This window comes from Tyto alba, unplaced genomic scaffold (assembly GCF_018691265.1).
Source record: "Tyto alba isolate M040663 unplaced genomic scaffold, T.alba_DEE_v4.0 Super-Scaffold_46, whole genome shotgun sequence".
In the NCBI taxonomy this organism is placed as follows: domain Eukaryota; kingdom Metazoa; phylum Chordata; class Aves; order Strigiformes; family Tytonidae; genus Tyto; species Tyto alba.
Window position 1 is genome coordinate 55,690 of NW_024881322.1, and position 19,781 is coordinate 75,470.

Consider the following 19,781-nt stretch of genomic DNA (forward strand, 5'->3'; position numbering starts at 1 on the left):
GAGATGGAAATTATTAAAAAACAAACTGGAGGAGTGCTCGTGTGAAGACACAGGGATTATTTCCTTCAGAAAACAGCCTGAATGTTTATTTTCCTTATTTTTATTCTCTAGAGAAAATAGATGGGAAGCTTATTTTCCTCTGTCTTCTAATACAAGAACAAAGGCATATGGAATGAGATTAAAAGATAGAGAAATATAATTTATTTAATTTTTACAGAATTAAATTAGACACAGGGATTCCATGCTGTATTATATTGCCGAAACCAGGAATTTAACAAGCTTCAAAAAGATTCAGACTTCTATGGAGGGCAAAACCAGACAAAATTACTGCAGCTTATTTGTTATGCTCATTTCAGAAGGAAAACAGATGCCTGTTTTTGAGGCTCAGTCAGTTACCACTGAGAATGTTGCTAAGGTAGGGAAAAGCAGAAGACCTGGCAGGAGCCTTTCAATGCCCATTTCTAAACCATTTAACACTGGAAACCAGTGAGACACTTCAGATCCAGCCTGGTGATTTTCTATATTTATTTTGATAAGCTAGTAGAGGAACAAAGTTCTGTGACAAAATTTGCATTTGACCTGTGATCAGTGTCTTTGCAGTAATACTACTTCTATTATACTAATCGGTGGGCTGAGCTTTATTTTAACAGTGTTGTCGGAGAAAACTGTGTTTAGAAAAAATCTTTGTAAGTTGTGTTATAAAAAGGTTTGGGCATTGTGAAACACAAAGACATATATGTATCTATATATAATGTGCAACAAAAGCACCTTTAAGGATAATTTCCAAGAGTATTTTCTGTAATATTTTAATCAAAGTAATATTCCTTTCAGAGAATTGAGTCTTAAACCTGAAAACGAGTGTACACATACTTGGGTGTCTTACTCCAGTACTTAATCTTAAGGTTGACTTTCCCTGATCACATTTCAAGCTTGTAGTGTCATTAACTCAAGGCTTGAAAGTTGCGTGTCTGACATGCAGTTTTATACATATTTATACAGAGTGAATTAAAAAATAATTTTAGTATGGGTTAGTTTGCTACTCTGTTATTAATACTACCATTGAGGTGATTTTGTGTGTGTGATCTGTTTTACTCTTCTGTGACAGCCACAAGCTCAGCAGAAGAGAACTATTTTCAGATAGTTTGCCTTAACTGGAAAAAAAGGAATTGTTTCATCGTAACTTTTAATTACATTTGATTAAAAACCCAGTATAAAATAAAAAAATATTAGATGTCTGTTTTAATGATGGAAGTGTCAGCTGCCTTTGGAATTTGTCTATTCTTACTGCTTTATTAAGAACGCTATTTCTGTGTACACCAAGGGGTTTATTTACTGGCCTTTCTGAACTGAGATCTTGACATAGAAACTTAAATGAAGAAATATCTCTTTATTATTTTGTCTTGAAAGTTCAGGTGGGATTGCCTAGATTGACTAAGGAATTTTCTAACATAGTGTAAATAGTGTAAATATATTTACATTGTAAAAGTATTGCTGTTTGAACATCTTTATTTCACTAAAAGGAATATTTTAAATGACTTTTAGTAAGAAAATCAAAGTGAATGAAGCTGTAGTGACTGGAAACAATTTTTCTTTGCTCTTACAGTGCTTTTCCCTACCTTCATACCCAAACCCCCTGTGATTTGTAGTTAATGATAGATTTATTTTTCTTCTTATGTTATGTATGTAAAATTACATCAAGTGTGGGTATTGAGGCTGTCAGTTCTTCCAGGTGTTTTGCCATACTACTGTATGCTATTATGCCAGTTTTGTATTTGTGCCTGATTAGAAGTAATGTGTTCAGTTTTGCTTCAAAACATAAGTAGTGTAAAATTAGGTGCAAACTGTACATCTATCTCTGTGTCTGTGTTTCTGTTGCCGCCTATATGGAAGTAGTTACAGCATAATGAAAGTGATGCACAACTCTCAAAATACACCCAGGAACTCTTTCCCAATCTTGCCACTCTTGCTTTAAGGTGTCACTTGTAACAATGCTCAGGTTAAAAGGTTAGAAAATGTAAACTGTAAAACACTTGCATGTATGTGTGAGGTGTGCTTTCCTCCTTCTGTTTCTATTTATGAAATACAGTACCAAATTTCATGCTAGCACTACTACCAATTAAAATGTTAACACCATCCAATAAAGAAACGTGGATTTTTACTAAATGCCACTAAAGAGCCTTCTCTGTGAACTTAATGGGTTGGGCAGGAAGTTTGAGGAAAATATGTCTTTTTTTTTTAATGAGTAGAAAAGCCTCCAGGTCATGGTAACATACCTGAAGTGTTGTTTAACATCAGTGTTTTCAGCTAACTACAGTGTAAACTTGACAGGATTTTTTTTTTTTCATGACAGCAAAAGGTTGAAACTTGATTTAAACTCCGAATGTCAGTGGTGAGCTGAAGGAGCCATGTTTCCAAGCCGCCTGGGACCGGGAGCGCTGGTGAGGAGGGTGCCTGGACACCCTCTGCTCCCTGGCAGTTCCCCTGCCCACTGCCAACCTCTGTCAGCAGAACTTAACTGCCACCCATGGGTGTTGGCTTTCCAACTTATTAAATCGTTGCTAAGTCGTCTCTCCTTGGTGGAAATCAGGGAGGAGCAGACACCTTCTATGGTGGTTTCTTCTTTTTTTTTTTTTTTTTTGCTGGCTTTTATGTTTGTGAATGTGGCGTTCTTTTTATAAAAGGTGTAAGTGATGTAATGCCCTAAGTTGAAACTCTTATTTCCTGGCACTTCCTTGTCTTCAATGTTTCCTTACATTCAGAAGATACATCCAGACAAAAATGTCATGAAGTGAAGGCATTGGGAGGTTTGAAATTCAATGATGTGGGGTTTTTTTGCTTTGGGTGGAAGTTGCTTAATGTCAATTGCTAAATAGGGTTCTGGAGAAAAAAGATAATTTGTGAAGGGCTATATCTGTATCTGTCCTTCAAGTTAAGGCGTGCAAGTTGGCCACAGCACTGTATACATTGCTTAAGATCACTGTTTAGTCCTCTTGTGACTCCTAATGTGGATTAAATTTAATGTTCCTAATACTTTGAAAACAAAAAAAAATCAACAAAACTTTAGGAAGCTACTACAAATGCCTATTCAGGCTATCTTTATGCATGTGAATATGCTATCAAAAAATCAAAAGCCTGATTTTGTTTTTAAATCCCTTGAAAGACTTTTTGGTTTTCAAGCTTTTGCCTTCACATCAGCTTCAGAATAGTATTTGCGTATGTATCTGCTACAATAAGTGCCAATTAGCTAGTGTGACAGGCTGGTGTTTGCAACTGTTATTAATGAGAACAACTTGCAGTGGTATATAAACAATTTTTAGTGACTGCTATATAGTTGGCTGGCAGCTCTGGTGTGTTAAAGTGTACATAACCTTGTTTTACTTAAAAAATAGCGAACTCTCAGATATCTCAGATAAAATTTCTAGTCTGTGCATGTCACAGTTTCAACACTTAAAGGCAGTTTTTTCAAATTACTTTTCTGCTAGGCGACTTTGATAGTAGTTTAGAATTCTGAAAATCTGAGATGCTTTGGGTAGTGCAGCATAACTGAGACTATTTTGTTGTTGTTTTGAGAAGAGTAACCAAATTTTGTTTCGGTATGGGGTGGTTTGTGTAATTTTGATGTTATTACCTTCAGTGAAATTGGTTAATACAAATGTAGTGCTCTTGATTTATTTAGTGAATGACGAGGAAAGGAAGTTGATGTAAAGAGTTTAATGTAGGTAAAGGAGAAGGGGAAGATAGCCAGATTAGTGGTTTTTTGTTTTGTTTTGTTTTCTTCTTTCTAGTTTTCAGGTGTTATGAAGATATGCCCTTCAGAACATAGTGTATTTTGATTGTCAACATAATGTTACCGGGATCAGCATTGGTATGCTGATGGGAAGCAACATAATGATTGAAGCCAAGACAATGGCATGACCTGGTTCTCTAGTAAGTGGTGTTGACTTTACCTATCCTCGATCTAATGGGAAAGAGACTCTGTTGGTGTTGATTGGCTGATAGAATTGTTTTAATTCGTATCATGTTTTTAGGGTGAGTTGGCTGGTAGGTAGGTAGGTGGTGGGACAGGCGGATCAGTTTTGAAGCATGTGGTACATGAGCAGATTTCTTTCCTTAGGTTATGTTCTCTTGAAAACTTAGTTGCATATAAACTAGCAATCTTAAAATACTGCATCATCTGTTCTGAGTACAGACTTTAAATGGATTTCCCGTAGTTTGGTGCGAGAGAGATGGTGGTGTATCTCTATTCTGGCAATGTATTGTCTTCCCTCTTCGAAATAAAAAAGCACTTTTATTCCCCATGGAAGTAAGAAAGCTAGCTTGAGGAGACAGTTGGGTGAAGCCACAAGAACCATGTCCTTATTAGTTTGAGGAAGCTCAAGAGTCTTGTCTGTTTTCAATTTTCAGCATAGCAGGGGCGTCTTGCCAACTGTTACACATCATCTTTAACTTTCTGGGGCCAGTTTTTCCAGGCTGGTTTGTATCTGCTGTTGACCTTTCGATGTAAGTTATTTAGCATATGCGTTTCTTGATTTACAGAATTACTAGTTATGATGGAATCAATAGGGCAAACTGATGGTAAAGTCCAGGATAACCAGTCCACTGTGTTATCTCAATGCTGGATTAGGTAGGCTTATGAAATAGGTGGGATCTTTTTATTTATTTTTATTTTTCCCCCTAAGTAGAGCAGGTGACACTTGAAGAGACAGAAGTCTCCAGATCATGTGGGTCCAAACTTAGCAGTTTTACAATTGATGTACTATAGAGCACCTAAATATTTATGACATGCTGGCTTTTTTTATCAGTTTATTGAGACCACCTTTCATATTCCCACACTGATACGGTCAGGACAGGAAACAGACATGGAGGACAGAAACACAGATGTAGGTCCCAGCTTGATTCTAGAATGGCAGGTTAATTGTGGTGGATTTCTATTTCCCCTAAAGGATAAAGCATAGTATTTAGGAGAGACCCCTCTGATCATTTAATTTATCACAGTTAGGACTGCTTTTGGGGCATAAGGGGACATTACTGAACTGTGTTGTTGTCAGAGAGGGTAGTTTCTTTTCCATATGTGAAGAACCTACTATGTCCCGGTGCCAGGAGGAAGTAGAGCTTTTGTTTTCTCTTGAGGGGTATGCCACACTTGAGTTTAGTGACACAAGAACTTCCATGTTTATTAATAGTAGTGATTCCCTTTTACCGTCTTTAAATACAGGACTGTCAAATTGATGCTGGGCAACCACTTTAAGAGTATATTTGCTTTACAAAAGCATTAGAATTACAGAAACAAGTAGGGTTACTAGTTTTATTTCTATACCAACTTCCAAAAACCCATTGGAATGTGAAGAGACCCCAAGAAATTGATATAGTTGCAAAAATGGTGCATTTGTGAAATTGCCTATTTCTGTTTACCAGTTGTAAATTACATATCTGTGCCATAAATACTGAATTTGGAAATGAGGTCTGATGATGTGAAGGAATTTCTGTCCCTATGTTGGCAGCTAATAGTCCAGTTGACAAATGGCAGGAAGGAAACTGATGTAAAAATAACACAAGGTTGAGTTGGCAGAGCACAGTTTCTGCCATCACATCTTCTTGTCATTTTAAATAAGCCCTTGCTAATTGTTAGGCAAGTCAGATTCTCTTCTTCTCTTTCCCAATTTGTTTTATTGTTTCTTGTGTAGGGTATTATTTAATGGGAGATGCAAGGTCAAATATAAGCTGGTACACTTTAATTTATTTAATTTTTGGTCACGGTGTCAAGCTATAACTATGAGGAGAAAAGGAAAACAGATGTGCACACAATTAAAATAATTTCATTGACTACTTAATTCGGCATTTTCTGTATTTGCATATTGTACGTAGTAAAGCCACAAACTTGCAGAAGCAGCCTCTCTGCAGACATGTTGGACACTGAAAATGTTCCTACATGTAGTGGGACAAACTTCCAGTGCTTTGAGGTGGAGAAGGCTAGGAAGAAACCGCTGTAAAGGAAAATGGAAGCCCTTGAGAGCTGAGCAGGACGGATTTACTTTCCATTTTGGAACCAATGCTAAAATGGATTAATTTCTCTTGAACCTTTTTATGAGGACTTGCTTCTAAATTGAAGTGATTATTGTTAAACTGAATAGAGCTGCAGCACACTCCTGAGAATATCGTAAGTGTCCTTCTGACCTCCCTGTTAACTGAGATTTTATTTTAAATCTTTGAAGCCTGGTTTAAAAATCAAACTCTGCAGTGAAATTATTCAAGAGGTTTGGCCTTTTCACCAAGTAGTCTAGTGGTAACTTCACAGTAATATTTTGCAGAGACTGAAATATTTCAGGTGAAGTTCCTAAATTTGCAAGTACTCCTGGGCATTTCTCTTCCTATTGTAATTGAAGAGAGTGAGATCTTGGCAAGAAGACTCTAGGTTGTCATGTGATCTTATTGCCAAGTGTTTTTTATATAAACGGGAAAATCTAGTCTCTTCTTTTTTCTTCCCACAAAGAAATCCCCCTGAAAGAGTTTTCCTTGAAGTCTCATAAATCCATGCATAACACCTTATCAGCTCCATTATCAGAGCTATTTAGTTATTTAGTTCCTTTTTTAACCTCGTAAGAATGTAATTCGCTGCACCATTTATCCTCCAGTTTAAGCTTTGTGCAATTTATGTACAATGTTTCAAACCTCCCCTCCCCAATTTTACATTAGTCTGATACTTAAGGGAAAAGCTTTCCCAGATGGTAAAGCAGAAATTTTGTGTGTGCTTTTCTCTGTTAGAAATGTGGTGAGATTTGTAAGGTGACTTACTCTTGTGCAATAATATTGTGACTGCCATTTTAAATTTAAGACAGAAAATACAGTACCTTCAATGAGTTACCAGAGAACTAATAATATTTACTGCTTTGTACTTGAAAACCTTGCCCCTGAACATGCATTAGAAGGAGAATTAAGTTCTGTTTTCACAATTTTATAGTTTGGATTGCTGTAGCAATCTGATGTTCCATCTTTGCTTGCTTACCTCTCCTTTCCCTCCTTTACTCCCTTCTTACATTTTAATTAAAGCCAGCTGCAACTTCTTCCCTTGCTGTCTTTTCCCTGTGTCTCTCATTGAGCTTGGAGGCATTGAACCTGGTCAATCCATCATTTTTAGCTAATGTTAACCCAGAGGGGCAGCTTGGCTGCGTATAGTGACAGTGGGCAAAAAATATCACTCTGATTCACATAGTCATGTGCTAATTCAGTATGTTACCTTTAACTCTCCATGGTTGCCCAGGACGGGGTTTGTTGTGCTTTTATTTTTTTTCCTTTCTTTTCTGTTCATTTCCATTATTTGACTAAAAATGGGAGGCAAAAGAATTATATCCCACTTTTAAACTACTTACAAAAAAATGGCAATAAAATGGCAATTAAATGTATGGCCCAGGCTGTCCTTTTAACTACTTCTGTCTTGTCTGGTTGAATTTCTTCCTGATAACTGTGTAATGTTTTAATGCTTATTTTATAATTGAAAAAACAGGGTAAGTTGTGTACACAAATCTTTGGGTTGCATTGTAACATGCTTAGCATATTGGCTTCCTGTCTGTGAATGGAGTGTCTTGGTGCTATAGTAATAAAAATAATAATAATATATTTTGATAGCTAAAGTGTATCCAGAGGGTGACAGTTTATTTCAAAAATGAGAGCTATGCATTAATACAGAGATTTTGAAGTGACATTGTGGCCAAAGGATTAGCTGCCTGGTTGGTTGGCTGATTTTGACTCTGTTCTTTGACATTCCCATTTTTAACACAGCTTGCTTAAAGATCTGCAGAGCAAAATTTCTTTGAATGAGGGATTTTGTAAGTGTGTGTTTTTCAAAGGCTAAGCTAGATGAGCTATCCTGTTTCTTTGTAGATCCTGCACCTGCCTCCTCCAGTGATCTAGGATTCTGGGGTGCTTTTGCAATATCTGTGCCAGATTCAGCCTTACAGTGTAGGTGAGCAAGCTCAGTGTGGACCCGCTTGGTGGACTACCAGAAAAGAAAGGATATTTACCCTGAGGTCAGGACTGGGGTGGATGAAGAGGGAAAACCAAGGTGCACCGGAACTTCATTTGAGAATGATACTCTGCCTCCCTGGCAGTCAAGATTCCTAATGCATTTTGGGCTTGCATCTGTTAAAAAAAAATAAAATAAAATAAAAAATGAGGGGGGTGTGTGGAGGGGGCAGAGGTAACAAAGCAAAAAGTGACTGACCTTCTAACAGTCAACTAAGTATTTCCTAAAGCTGCCTAGTAGGGTGATGTGTACATGACCAATGTGCAATTTCATGTGCAGTCATTCACTATTTCTTACTACAAAACAACAACAAAAAATTGATGGTGCTCGCAGTTTGTAATGGCACAGCTTTACATTGGAGATCATTAGATTCTCTGCCACTTTGGAATTCCCATGTGCTGTTCGTATGTTGTTCACTTTCTGATTTGAGCTGTGTCCCTTGGAAAAGGTCATGTCTGCAGTGCTTTTGGAAATTATATTTATTTTCGACAAGTGTTCAGCTTCAAAACAGCTTAGGTACTTGCATCAGACTCTTTATGTTCAGGGCAAAATAGCCTCAAAAATAGAATCTAGGGATATGGAGTAGCTGGAGTATGAGTTTGTGGTTTTGTTACTTGCGGTTTTAACGGAAACATGTTGTAGTTTTTCATTAGCTGTTATTTACTTCAAGATACCATGAAATTGCCCTTCTTCTCACCACTCTAGCAGATAGCTGTCTGGCATTTTTAAACCACTCTGCTAAATTAGTTAGCTTTTAAAAGGAATTTATGCCTCTTTGTTATAGCGGGGTATTAACCTAGTGTCTGTAGCATTGACTAATTTTGATTAATTTATCACTACAGTGACCTTCTATTGCATGCTTTCTGTATTTTGAAGAAGAGGGACTGCAGTATTCACTGGGCAATATTTTCACTAGAGGAAAAACTTACGTTATTATTTAGTCAACTCCTAGAAAGGATTAGGTAGTTTCCAAATGTCCTAGCAAGTTCACATGAACAGTAGGCTCTTTCTGAGTCTTTCTACTGGAAAGTATCATCAGTGTGTTCCCAGGGATTTTTGTACATCAGTTACGTGTGGTGAACACCAAAATATCCTGCCCTCCGTCCATGGCACAGACATACTTTGAGTGATTTCTCAGGGATGCCCAGGTGGAGGAGGGAGCTGAGCTTGTGCACCAAAAATACCAGTGTTACCATGTCATGTATGCCTGAGGTAGAGGTTGTATCTGGCTGGCTTAACATTAAAAAGCCACAGGCTGGCTGCTCTTGCAGACTATCTGTCATTTCAGCCTTTTCAATACATGAGAAGGTGTGTGTGTGTGTCTTCTCCATGAACATTTAATCTCTGAGACAGACTTATGTTTACAATTGCTCAGTACTGCAAGGCATCTGAGCATGCAGCCGATTTACCGAGGCATCATTCTGCTCCTGAGCCCCTGCTCCTGGCATTCCTAATTTACCTGTTTGGTTTTTAAATCGAGAAAGAGCATGATACCTGCCAGCAAAGGGAGGCAGAACAAGATGAGATTTTTCCAAAGCAAAGCAAGGCTGGTTGGGACTTGGCCCAGGCAGAAATTTGAGCTTGGTCTCATCTGTGCCGAGACTTTCTTTCTGCCTTGCCTTTACCAGCAGGGTTCAGATCTCTGCTTCTAGACTTGGAAAGGTAGAGTTCTTGAACAAAAACTGCCTTGCACTGGGCATTATTGTCGTAACATCTGCCCAGATGATAAGTTCGCAGCAACTTGGGAATGATCAGAAACAGTTGTTACGGTGGGTGCAGCACATCTTCACTGAGTACATCACTGTTTTTCCAGGGAAGAGAGATTTTATTTGCACTGCTGTGTAACACATGCTGCCTGATATGATAATGATGGGTTGGGATTTTTTCAGTTTTCTTTCGGATGTCATCTTTGGCTCTGCATTACCAGTCTTTGTCTCGTTTCTTTCTTTGAAGTGAAGAGGTTGTAGTTTGAGTTCAGTTCAGAAGGTTGTTGCTCTCATACTATTGTCTTGCAGTGAAAACAATTTTAACTTAATTGGTTAAAATTGCCTTTCCAGTGGTCATATGTTGGACAGCTTCAAAATGTTGCATTAGTAGATCTAGACACTTAATTTGAGCAGTGATGATACACATCAGGCAAGGTGGCAGATGAGCCGGTGAGCCCTGTCTCTATGCATCAGTGAATTTCTTTTTGAAGCAGATAATTGCAAGGATTTTAAACAAAGAATGTAATCTTTAACCTTTGACAGATTTTTTTTATCTCCACCAAAAGTTAATGCCACTGCACTTATGCTGTGGTCCAGTATTGTCACTTTTCTGTTAAGCAGTAGGTCTTCTTGAGCTGCTTGATATTACCTAATCCTAATTTAAATCCAAGCAATATTGTACTCTGAAGCTGGCTTCCATCTTCCGCTTTCCATCTTTTCTTTATAAGACATCAATGTTAATATGTAAAAACTGGACATCTACAGCTATTTCACTCTGTTAATTAAATTGTGAAAACCTTAAAAGGTAAGCTTAGTACGTCACTGTTAAAGCCCACTGATGTCTTACAAAGATATTGCACTCTCTTAATATGGAGGTCTAGCAATATATTACTTGCATGCAGCAGTAGCTCTAATTGGAAACCTAACAGGATGCAAGAGATTTCTAAGACTATTACAAATAATACTATATTATTTTTTAAGTCCGTGGGATTTTTTTATTGACAGTCCTTTGGGTTGAAGCTGGAAGTAAAATGCAAAATGTTGAAATATTTCTTGTTGGTTCAGAGGGCTGTATTCAGTGCTAATCACACATCACATTTCTTGAGTGCTGAAGTGCTCCCAGTGGGCAGTTTTCATGATATAAATTCCAACAGTAAATCGGTGCTAACAAAGCTCAAGTACCTGTTCCGTTCAGTAGCTCCACCTTTAGGGGAGGGAGGGGAGGATGATCGCCAGTGCAACTTGCAGTAATGACAGTGTGTCAGTAGGTTGCTAATACGTACATAAAGAGGTGATTCCTTGGAGTGGTGGCTAAGGGTGCCCCAGAGTCCTTTTCAGTGAGTTTGCACAGTTAAGCGGGTGTCTTTCAAGAGGCAGAGCTTTCTGTTGAAACAGAGCACTCTTCCAATCTAATGCACAAGTGGTAGCTGGAGAGTACTGAATGCCCAAATATATAGACCTGCACAGGACAGGGACAAGTCATTAAGGTGGAGCGGGATGCCAGGAGCATTCAGGATGGAATGGCTTTTACTTTAATTTAGTACCGATCTTGAGCTGCACGGGGTTTTGTATTCTGAGGAGAGAAATCTTTCCCTAGGGGCTGGTGTGTCTCTTTGCAGAGAGCCTGTCTCCCTTTACTGCTTTCGGATACGCTTTCCTTCCCCTGGAAGTATGCTTTTAGTCATAGCTTCACCACCGTTGAACTATTTAGCACCAACATATTGTGAACTTTTATTTTTAGCTTAATCTGAAAATTAAAATTTTAGGTTTGATAACAGAATTAACTCCCTTTCTCTCCCCTGATTCCCCTGCTGTCAAGAGCATGTTCACCAGTACTGCAAAGAGCAGGGGAAAAAAGCATGTCTCCGATCACTGTTGTTACGTTGAGAATTTATGTTTTTGTAATTGTATTTCTATTTGTAACTGTTATTAACACCTAGCAATTAGTCTGGTTCCATTCACATTAATCAAATGCATATTGTCTTGTATATATTGAATTTATTGGATTGCCTTCCTGCTCAAGTAATACTGCTCCACGATTGTTATAATATGAAAGGAGCCTTTTTTTATCCTTCTGTCTTATATTAGCTTTGTTAAAAGAATGGGGAAAGAAGAGCAAGGCTGGTTTTCATTGTATTAGGGATGTTAAAATCCAGCCCCTTACAGAACAAGGGGAGAAGAGATTTCTGAAGTAATAGCGCATCCATGATGGAAAAAGCTGTGTCAGCACCTCCCTTTATGCAAAGGGAGCTTTCAGCCCTGGCATCTTACAGAGAAAATACTACAGAAAGAAAGAGGTAGCAATGGAGTCCTAAACCATTAATGGCTTTATAGGTTGAGCTGTACTTTGAAATACTCAGTGACATATGGCATGCTACAGAATACAAGTGTCTGAGGATCTCAGTAAAACTAATTTTCAACAAACAGACATTTGTGTTCTGCAGCACCTTTTAGTTTGTACTGCTCTTGGTGAGCTGCTAGCAGGCTAGGGAGAATCTAGAATTAGACAAAGCCGATTTGAGAAAGCACTGTTTTAATTTGACACAGTGATTTTAATTCCCCTTACAAAAGCAGTTCCACAATGCAGACAATATCAATGGGATGAGTTAATGCGGCTTAAAAATCATAAAAATGTAGAAAATTTTTAGATTTAAGAATATCATCATATATTTGGCTTCATTCAGTTAATCTGTGAACCTCGGTTTAGCAATAATACAGGAATATATTTCAGTTTTAAAGAATACACAAGATTAATTAAATCAACATAAGTCCTTTATTTATTATGGTCTTTGATGTGGTACAGTTTTGTAAAGGCTGATCAGAAAGAGCCATTTCAGAAATACAGTAGGAAATTGTTCTTTGAAACTTAACTTTCCTACTGTGTTGAGATTGTGTAGCATGTTTAGTAGTTCTGGGCAGTTCTGCTCTTATAAGTGTCAGGAGAGAGAAGCTGAAAACCATACCGTACTTCTAGTTTCTCAGCTTTGCTAAGCAGTCTGGAACGCTAAGTCCAGGTAAGAGCTCTTGAGATTTTGGAAGCATTCAATCTACTTTTAATCCCTGTCTTTACTTCAGGTGATGTATGTAGTGTAACACTGAAAACTTTCTTCCATATCATATTTGAAGAATGTAACAGGTCACATTTATTTGAACCGTGGTAATATTCCTAAACAATTTGGTTTTTTATCTCTTAGCGCTGGTCCCAAAGGTGATAACATCTACGAATGGAGATCAACCATTCTAGGACCTCCAGGTTCAGTCTATGAGGGAGGTGTTTTCTTCCTTGACATCACATTTACACCAGAATATCCTTTCAAGCCTCCAAAGGTAAGAGACGTGTAGCTGACGTCTTAAGTCATGAACCCTTAACAGGCCATCAAGTAGCAAGCAGTGTTAATGGAATGCAGCCCATTGGAAAGTCACCCTCTTTAAGATCAAGCTTCAGCTCTTTTCAGACATTACATTGGCTTCTGCTGACTAACCTTAACAGCTTTTCTAATCCTCTTGATCGCTATTTTTGAACTTGTTTTCTTTTTCCCTGCTTCTGTTTGTAAGAGGCCCTAAGCAATTAATGCGAGCATCAGGACAGGACTGAGAAACTGAAAAGTAAAAAAACTTGGGAAGAGGAGAAATGATACAAATACTTGTTTCTCGAACCACTTGGTTTCTGTATGCATAATAGTTATGTATGGTTTGGCCACTAAATCAGTATTTAATTTTTCAGTTTTGTGGGGCACTTGTGTTGTTTATCTACTTGTACAGTAATGAACTTTTTCTGTAGGTGTGTTATATTTGTGAAGCTCTTATATTCCAGTGTTGTTGTGTTCCAGTGCTACAAGGCAAACACCAGTGTAAGTGAATGTTACCTTGTAGTTCACGTACTTCACCGGAGGAAGGGTGCCGGGTTACAGGAAGAGGTGGTTGTGTATACGCTTCATGTTTGCCTTGTATCTGAAAGCATTTATGTTCACGTTTAACTTTCTGCTTAAAAGTTGTTGCATTGATGAGATAAATGCCAATGACTGCCCCATCTTCAAACTTTGGTCTAGTCTGCAGTAGAAAGGACTTGTCATAGTTCAGGCCATCAGTCCATTTCAGCAGAGACGATGCTAATTGGTCATACCAGACAAATTAATACAAGCTCCCCAAGTTAAGGAAACTGTTGGACTGTTCTTGCTAGCATAAACTTCAGGGTATATGGTAGTATCAACAGAACCTTAAATTCTACCCCTGAGCTAGGGGTCTGATTCACAAGCAGCACAGTCTACCTTGGGACATCTCTAGTGATTTCCTGCTGACACCTGTCCATCCCATTCGGAGGTTCTCTGGCAGCACAGATGCTTCTCTTGTATTAGAGTTTAATTCAGTTCAGAATAGATTTCATTATTTTGGTTTAATTAGTTTGCATTGAATAATTTATTGTTCAACCAACTTTATGCAATAGTTGATGTCATGAGCCCAACAAGCATTTAAAGAGGGAGCTTTTACCTTCCCGTGTGTGCTCTGTTACACCTTTGCTTTCTACGCTACCTTTATCGTCCCAGGTTTGTCCAGCCTGATGCCTTGCAAGACCATACTATAACTACCAGTGGTATTGACAGCCCTATATGCCAAATTGACTGATGCAGAACCAGAGATAAGGTTTTCTTATTCCAGCTCAGCCCTGCTGTCTGCTCTGCACTTCTGACAGGGATCTCTTTGCCTTTATTGTTGGATCTAAACCCTCACCCAGATGAAAAGGGTGGGACTAAAAAAAAAAAAAAAAAAAAAAAAAACAGGCACCACTTAGTAAGGCCTTAAAAGACAGTGGAGATTCACTGTATGTAGCAGAGTTGCATTTAAATGGAGTCTCATCTAGCAGAGTCTAAGTTGGTTTACAAACCACATATATCTATAGAAATAAAATACATGCAGCTTCAGTTACATTGAGATGGGATATAAGAGAAAGCATAGCAATTCTCTAATAGAACATACTTGTGCTGCTTGGGTACTTCAGGTTTAAATGAAGAACCTTTCTCTTGCTGAGGACCAAAGACTCTTACAGCAGCTCCTGTGTTAACGCCTACACTAGTGTGTTAATCAATGATAATGTGGAAAATATAATTATCATATTGCTCCCGCTTTGTTCCCGCTGATTTGTTCATTTCAGATTGCCCAACTGCTTGCAGCGACTGATAAATATTGTTTGTGGGTCATCTGGAAGTAGTAGGACTAATGTAATTACCATAGCCTTCCTGTATTTGTCTTTTAGGGCAAGAAATAAAGAAACCGCTAGTTGAAACAAAAGCCAGTGTATCATTTTGACGATAAGCACCAGTAGAGCAGTAGACTGGTTGAAGGTCATTTCAAAAGACTTGACATCTGAAAAGATTGAGCTCTCTAGAGTGAAAGGACTAGTTTCCTTTGAATCTTCCTTGGTAAGCCTTGCAAGACCAGTGGAGGAAAACCTCTACTGCCTCTTTGAGTCCTCGGTAATTCTTATGAGGACAGTCCCTGCTGTGGGCTGCCCCGTGGTGAAGTGCCTATAGTAGAACACATTTCATAACTTGAAAATGAAATGTCATTAAAGGATTTACCTTCTTAAATAAAGTGAGGTGAAACAGGTCACCCTGGCAGGCTTCCAAGCCCTTAGTACTATGCATGAGAGAAGGTGTTGAGACATAGCCACTATTGACAAATGCTGTGTGGTTGAGGAGTATCCTAGAGATGTCTGATGAAGGATGTACAGGTGCAGGCTTTGAGGACTGGGTCTAGCTCCAGCTGAGGGTTTGATTCAGTATGTTGGAGCAAATTTTCAGGGGGAGGATGTTGCTATAGGAGAGCCAGAGGACTCTGCTAGAAGTGATATTAACAGATTCCTGGAAGGATATAAAGAGGGTCTGCACTACTGTATTTGAGGCTGGAGAAATTAAAGGTCTTAAAATTTGACTTGGAAATGCATTGCACAGTACAAGGAACTTCAGTGGGAGAAATGTGATACAGGGACAGATACTCTCTCTCCTGTCCTAAATATGTATAATGGACTTGTTTTGCATTTATTGAGCGACACTGAAGATGTTAGCATTAATCTGTTCTCTGCTTTTATATTTTCTCATTTTGTGTGGCATTCTCATTCTGCCTTTGTTTCAGATAGCAACTGAGTCAGGCACATGCTGGGTGGGCCTGGATTCAGGAGAATCCAATGAACAAGTATAATTAGAATTTAAGAGTTCAGTACTTAGTCCTCAAGACGACTGCTATTCTTTTGTACTATTGCAATGGCCATTTTCCCAAGAGTTAGATTAGAGTTGGGTTAGATTTCATTTACTGACGTGAAAACAGTAGCTTGTATTGACCTGGTATGTGCTTTGATCATTTGTATTAATAACCTCTAACCACTTTCTTCCCCCCCACTCCCATTTTGCTGTTTGTATAAATTAACCTCTGCTATCACTTCAGGATAAGGTTGAGATTAGCTTCTTTTATGTCTCTTCAAAAGCTCTGTGTAGTTACTGCATTAATGTAACCTCAGGTGAGACATTTCTAAAGGATTGTTCAGTTACACTATATTTTTCTGCTATTCCACATGCTGTTCTCTTGACCCTGAATACATTGTACTACCTTCCACGTAACTCAGTTTGTCTTGGTTGTGGTCTGTATCTGCTATGTTTAGATGATTTTTTTTTTTTTAATTTATTTATTTTTTCCCTCTGTAAGGTGTAATGAACATTAAATATTTTTGTATGGTTTTAAGTGGGCCCCCAATTCCTCCCCTTTTGCTGGCTTCATTTAGGTTCTCTGCAAGACTGGTTTTTCTACCATCAGCAAAAAATTGTAAATGGCAAACAGCTGGGCTACATGTGTCTAACACCATCCCCGTTCTAACTTTCTGCTTAAGTGAAAACAAATTTAGATTTTTCCCACAGTGCTTTGGTTAGATAGAACTCCTCTAACTTGAGAAAATGGCTTTTGGTGCCATGGATATAACCCTTAAGGGTTATTATATCTTGAGGTTTCTTAAGGAACCAGGGTGTTCTGCAAATATATGGGAGTCATCTTCTTTTCTCTCTTTCCTCTCCTTCATGAATAATAATCAAAAAGTAAGTCTTATTTTTAAAGGCAAATGGGATTCATGCTCTTTTATTAGTTACTAATCAACTGGACTGAGAGACTGCCTATAGAGTATTTAGCTTTTGTGCTTAGAATCAGGATTAACAACTTTCCTTTTACAAATTAGGACTCTTGACCTTTCTGTGAATTTGGCCCTTACTGTATCAACTTGGAAATACTCCACGCTTCCCTTTCTGGAAGTGTTTAATCTGTTAAAATTATTACCTCACCTACATGTAGAAGACTTCTTGGAAGGAGTCCAAAGTTGCAGGTCAAACAGAGAAATACTGATCAAGCAGTGGGGCTGGGCTGAGGGCTGCTGAGGAACCCAGGGCAGAGCCATTGCCAGCAACTCCAAAGGCCACAAACTTCTGGTTTGCCCTAAACAGCATGGGTTGGGGCAGGTCCCGCAGAATGTGATCCTGCCTCCGCTCCGGCTGAGGTCTGCGGATTTCTGCATGGCTGCAGGGAGTCATTGCTGCTTTTCCTCTGAGGGTTAGATGATCTGTGAGACAAAGGTCGTTTTGGTTTCTTACCTGCTATACCTCTAAGGTTCCCTAGGTAGAAAGCAGCAGGGGTTCTTGGTTTTGGAGCTGCAGCTTGTTGCAGAAGTTGTGGAAGGGGGGACGCATCTCCGCTCTCTTGCCCACATTTTGTCATTCCCACCCATAATGTGCAAAAGTTTAAGGATTTGGGGTGTTTTTTTTGTTTGTTTGCTTCCCAGCTTAATGTAAAATCCAAGCAGTTTACAAGGAACAAAGCCGAAAGTCTTCCCAAGCGTGTGGTGTGGGTGTCTCCTCTGTGACAAGTAACTGCTTTAGCGAGTCTGAAAATAGCCCGGGCACTCTGTACATTGGGAGCTTTCTTGAGGACATGGCGCACATGCAGTGTGTGAGGACACGCCGGGCTCTGGGGCTGTGTAGCTGCGTCACCCCACCCTGAGCCTGCAAGAGGGAGGGTCACAGGCAGCATTTTCTGCATCAGAAAAACAGTAGAAAAAATGAGGGTTGGCTGGCAAGTTTAATGTGTGGGCTGGTCTCATTTTGAGAGAAAGCACTAGTGTGTTCTTGTCATACCATGCGCTCAGGGAGGGTGTTTCACAAATACCCCCATGACCTATAAACAGACAATAAAATTTGTGGGTGTGGATAGCTGACAAATTCTGAGGATTTAGGGCATGAACTCGACAACCTTTATTCACACCGATAATCCTAATCCATGCAAGTTCCATCGAATTTGTTGTTGCTGTTCATTCAGTGAGTCAGGGTAAGGCTTCTCTGCAGGTCACATTGTATTCTCCTGAAAACAGCTCGTGGCGCTTTTGTCTCCCTTTTGGATAGCCTCAGTGGCAAGCTGCCCTGCTCATTCCCATCTCCCAGATTTTAAAATCATAAAATCTGGCCAATTTTCCTGATTGCTGAGCTCTTAGAAGCGATGGGAGCCATGCTTCCAAGTGCCCTGGCATGTTTGGGGGATTTTATAAGTCCTTGGGAGCCCAGCGGGAGAAAATGCTGGTGTTAAAGCCCCAGGCCCTTTTGCTGCTGTGAGCAAAAAGACAAAAGGTAATAAATAAAACCTAAAAACCCCACAACCTGGGTTTTGGAGTAATCACCCAGGGCTGGAAGGTTGGCCGCTGTGTTTCAGGGGGGTGGTGGATGTGGTGTCAGCTGCGAGCCCGCGCTGAGGCTGCCGTGATTCACCCCAGGGCTCCCGTAAGTCACCCACAGCCTGCGTTTCAGTTCCTTTCCGTTGGATGGGAAACCCAGGCCGTCGTGTTTGACGCCCCTCGGGTGTACCAGAAACGGTACTGCCACCCACGTGCTCCTGAGACGCTGGGGTTTTTTTGTTTTTTGTTTTTGTTTTTTTTTTTTTAATTTTAAATCAGGCTCGTTTTGATTTGCCTCTGGCACCAGAGATGCACTCCTGCACTCTCTTTTGCCTTTGCCCTGGCACTACGGGTGGGAAATGCCCGTTGAGTGCAAGGCGTCTGCGGTCGGCTGGGGTGGGGGCGTTGGAGGACCCCCTGCATTGCCCGGAGAGGGGGGGTGGTGGTGGTGGGTGTTTGGGGGACTGTGGGGTGTGCTCCCGGCAGCGGCCGCGAGAGGGCGGCGGCGCCCCGGGGAGCCCGGCCCGACACCCCCGGGGCGGTCAGGCACCCCCGGGGAGCCCGGCCCGGCACCCCCGGGGCGGTCAGGCACCCCCGGGGCGGTCAGGCACCCCCGGGGAGCCCGGCCCGGCACCCCCGGGGCGGTCAGGCACCCCCATCCCGGGCCGAAAACCCAACCCTCGTGCCCACTCCTCCGCCAGCGCATGTGGGCTCTTTTCCTTTCCTGTCACCATGCCACACAGTGTGTTGGTACCCCAGCACACCAGCTAATAACTGTTTTCTTGCAGGTAACGTTTCGGACAAGAATCTACCACTGCAATATTAACAGCCAAGGCGTCATCTGCCTGGACATTTTAAAAGACAACTGGAGTCCAGCATTAACCATCTCTAAAGTTCTCCTCTCCATCTGCTCCCTCCTCACAGACTGCAACCCGGGTAAGTCCCCTGCACAGCCGCACGAGTCACCTGCTGCCTTGCACCCCACCCAGCACCCAAATAACATGGCCCTCATCATCTCATCTCATCTCATATCATCTCATCTCATCTCATATCATCTCATATCATCTCATCTCATCTCATCTCATCTCATCTCATCTCATCTCTGTTGGCTTTGGCCAGCACAGCTCTGACCTCCAGCACAGCGCATTTCCCTCTCCAGCTGCCCTGGAGAGGGGCTAGAGGTGGTAAAGGTAACACACCTCCCCTGCCTGCTGTTCACCCCTCCTCAGGCTGACCGGCGGGGAAAGCAGCCATTCTCTTCCTGCACACAAAAACTCCTTCCCCTTCCACACCAACTCCGGTTTTGGATAAGGGTTAAACATTCTTCACTAGTCTGTAGGACTACAGTAATTCAGTAATA

At 40.3% G+C, this 19,781-nt stretch overlaps 1 protein-coding gene across 1 annotated transcript in view; it reads left to right on the plus strand.

Moving 5' to 3' along the window:
* The window catches only part of LOC104362770 (ubiquitin-conjugating enzyme E2 E1), a 45,915-nt gene that overhangs the window by 24,576 nt on the left and 1,558 nt on the right, over positions 1-19,781 (plus strand). Inside the window, 2 exon segments of the mRNA XM_042806426.1 lie at positions 12,921-13,053; positions 19,210-19,357. Of these exon segments, the coding sequence (XP_042662360.1) occupies positions 12,921-13,053; positions 19,210-19,357 (281 nt within the window).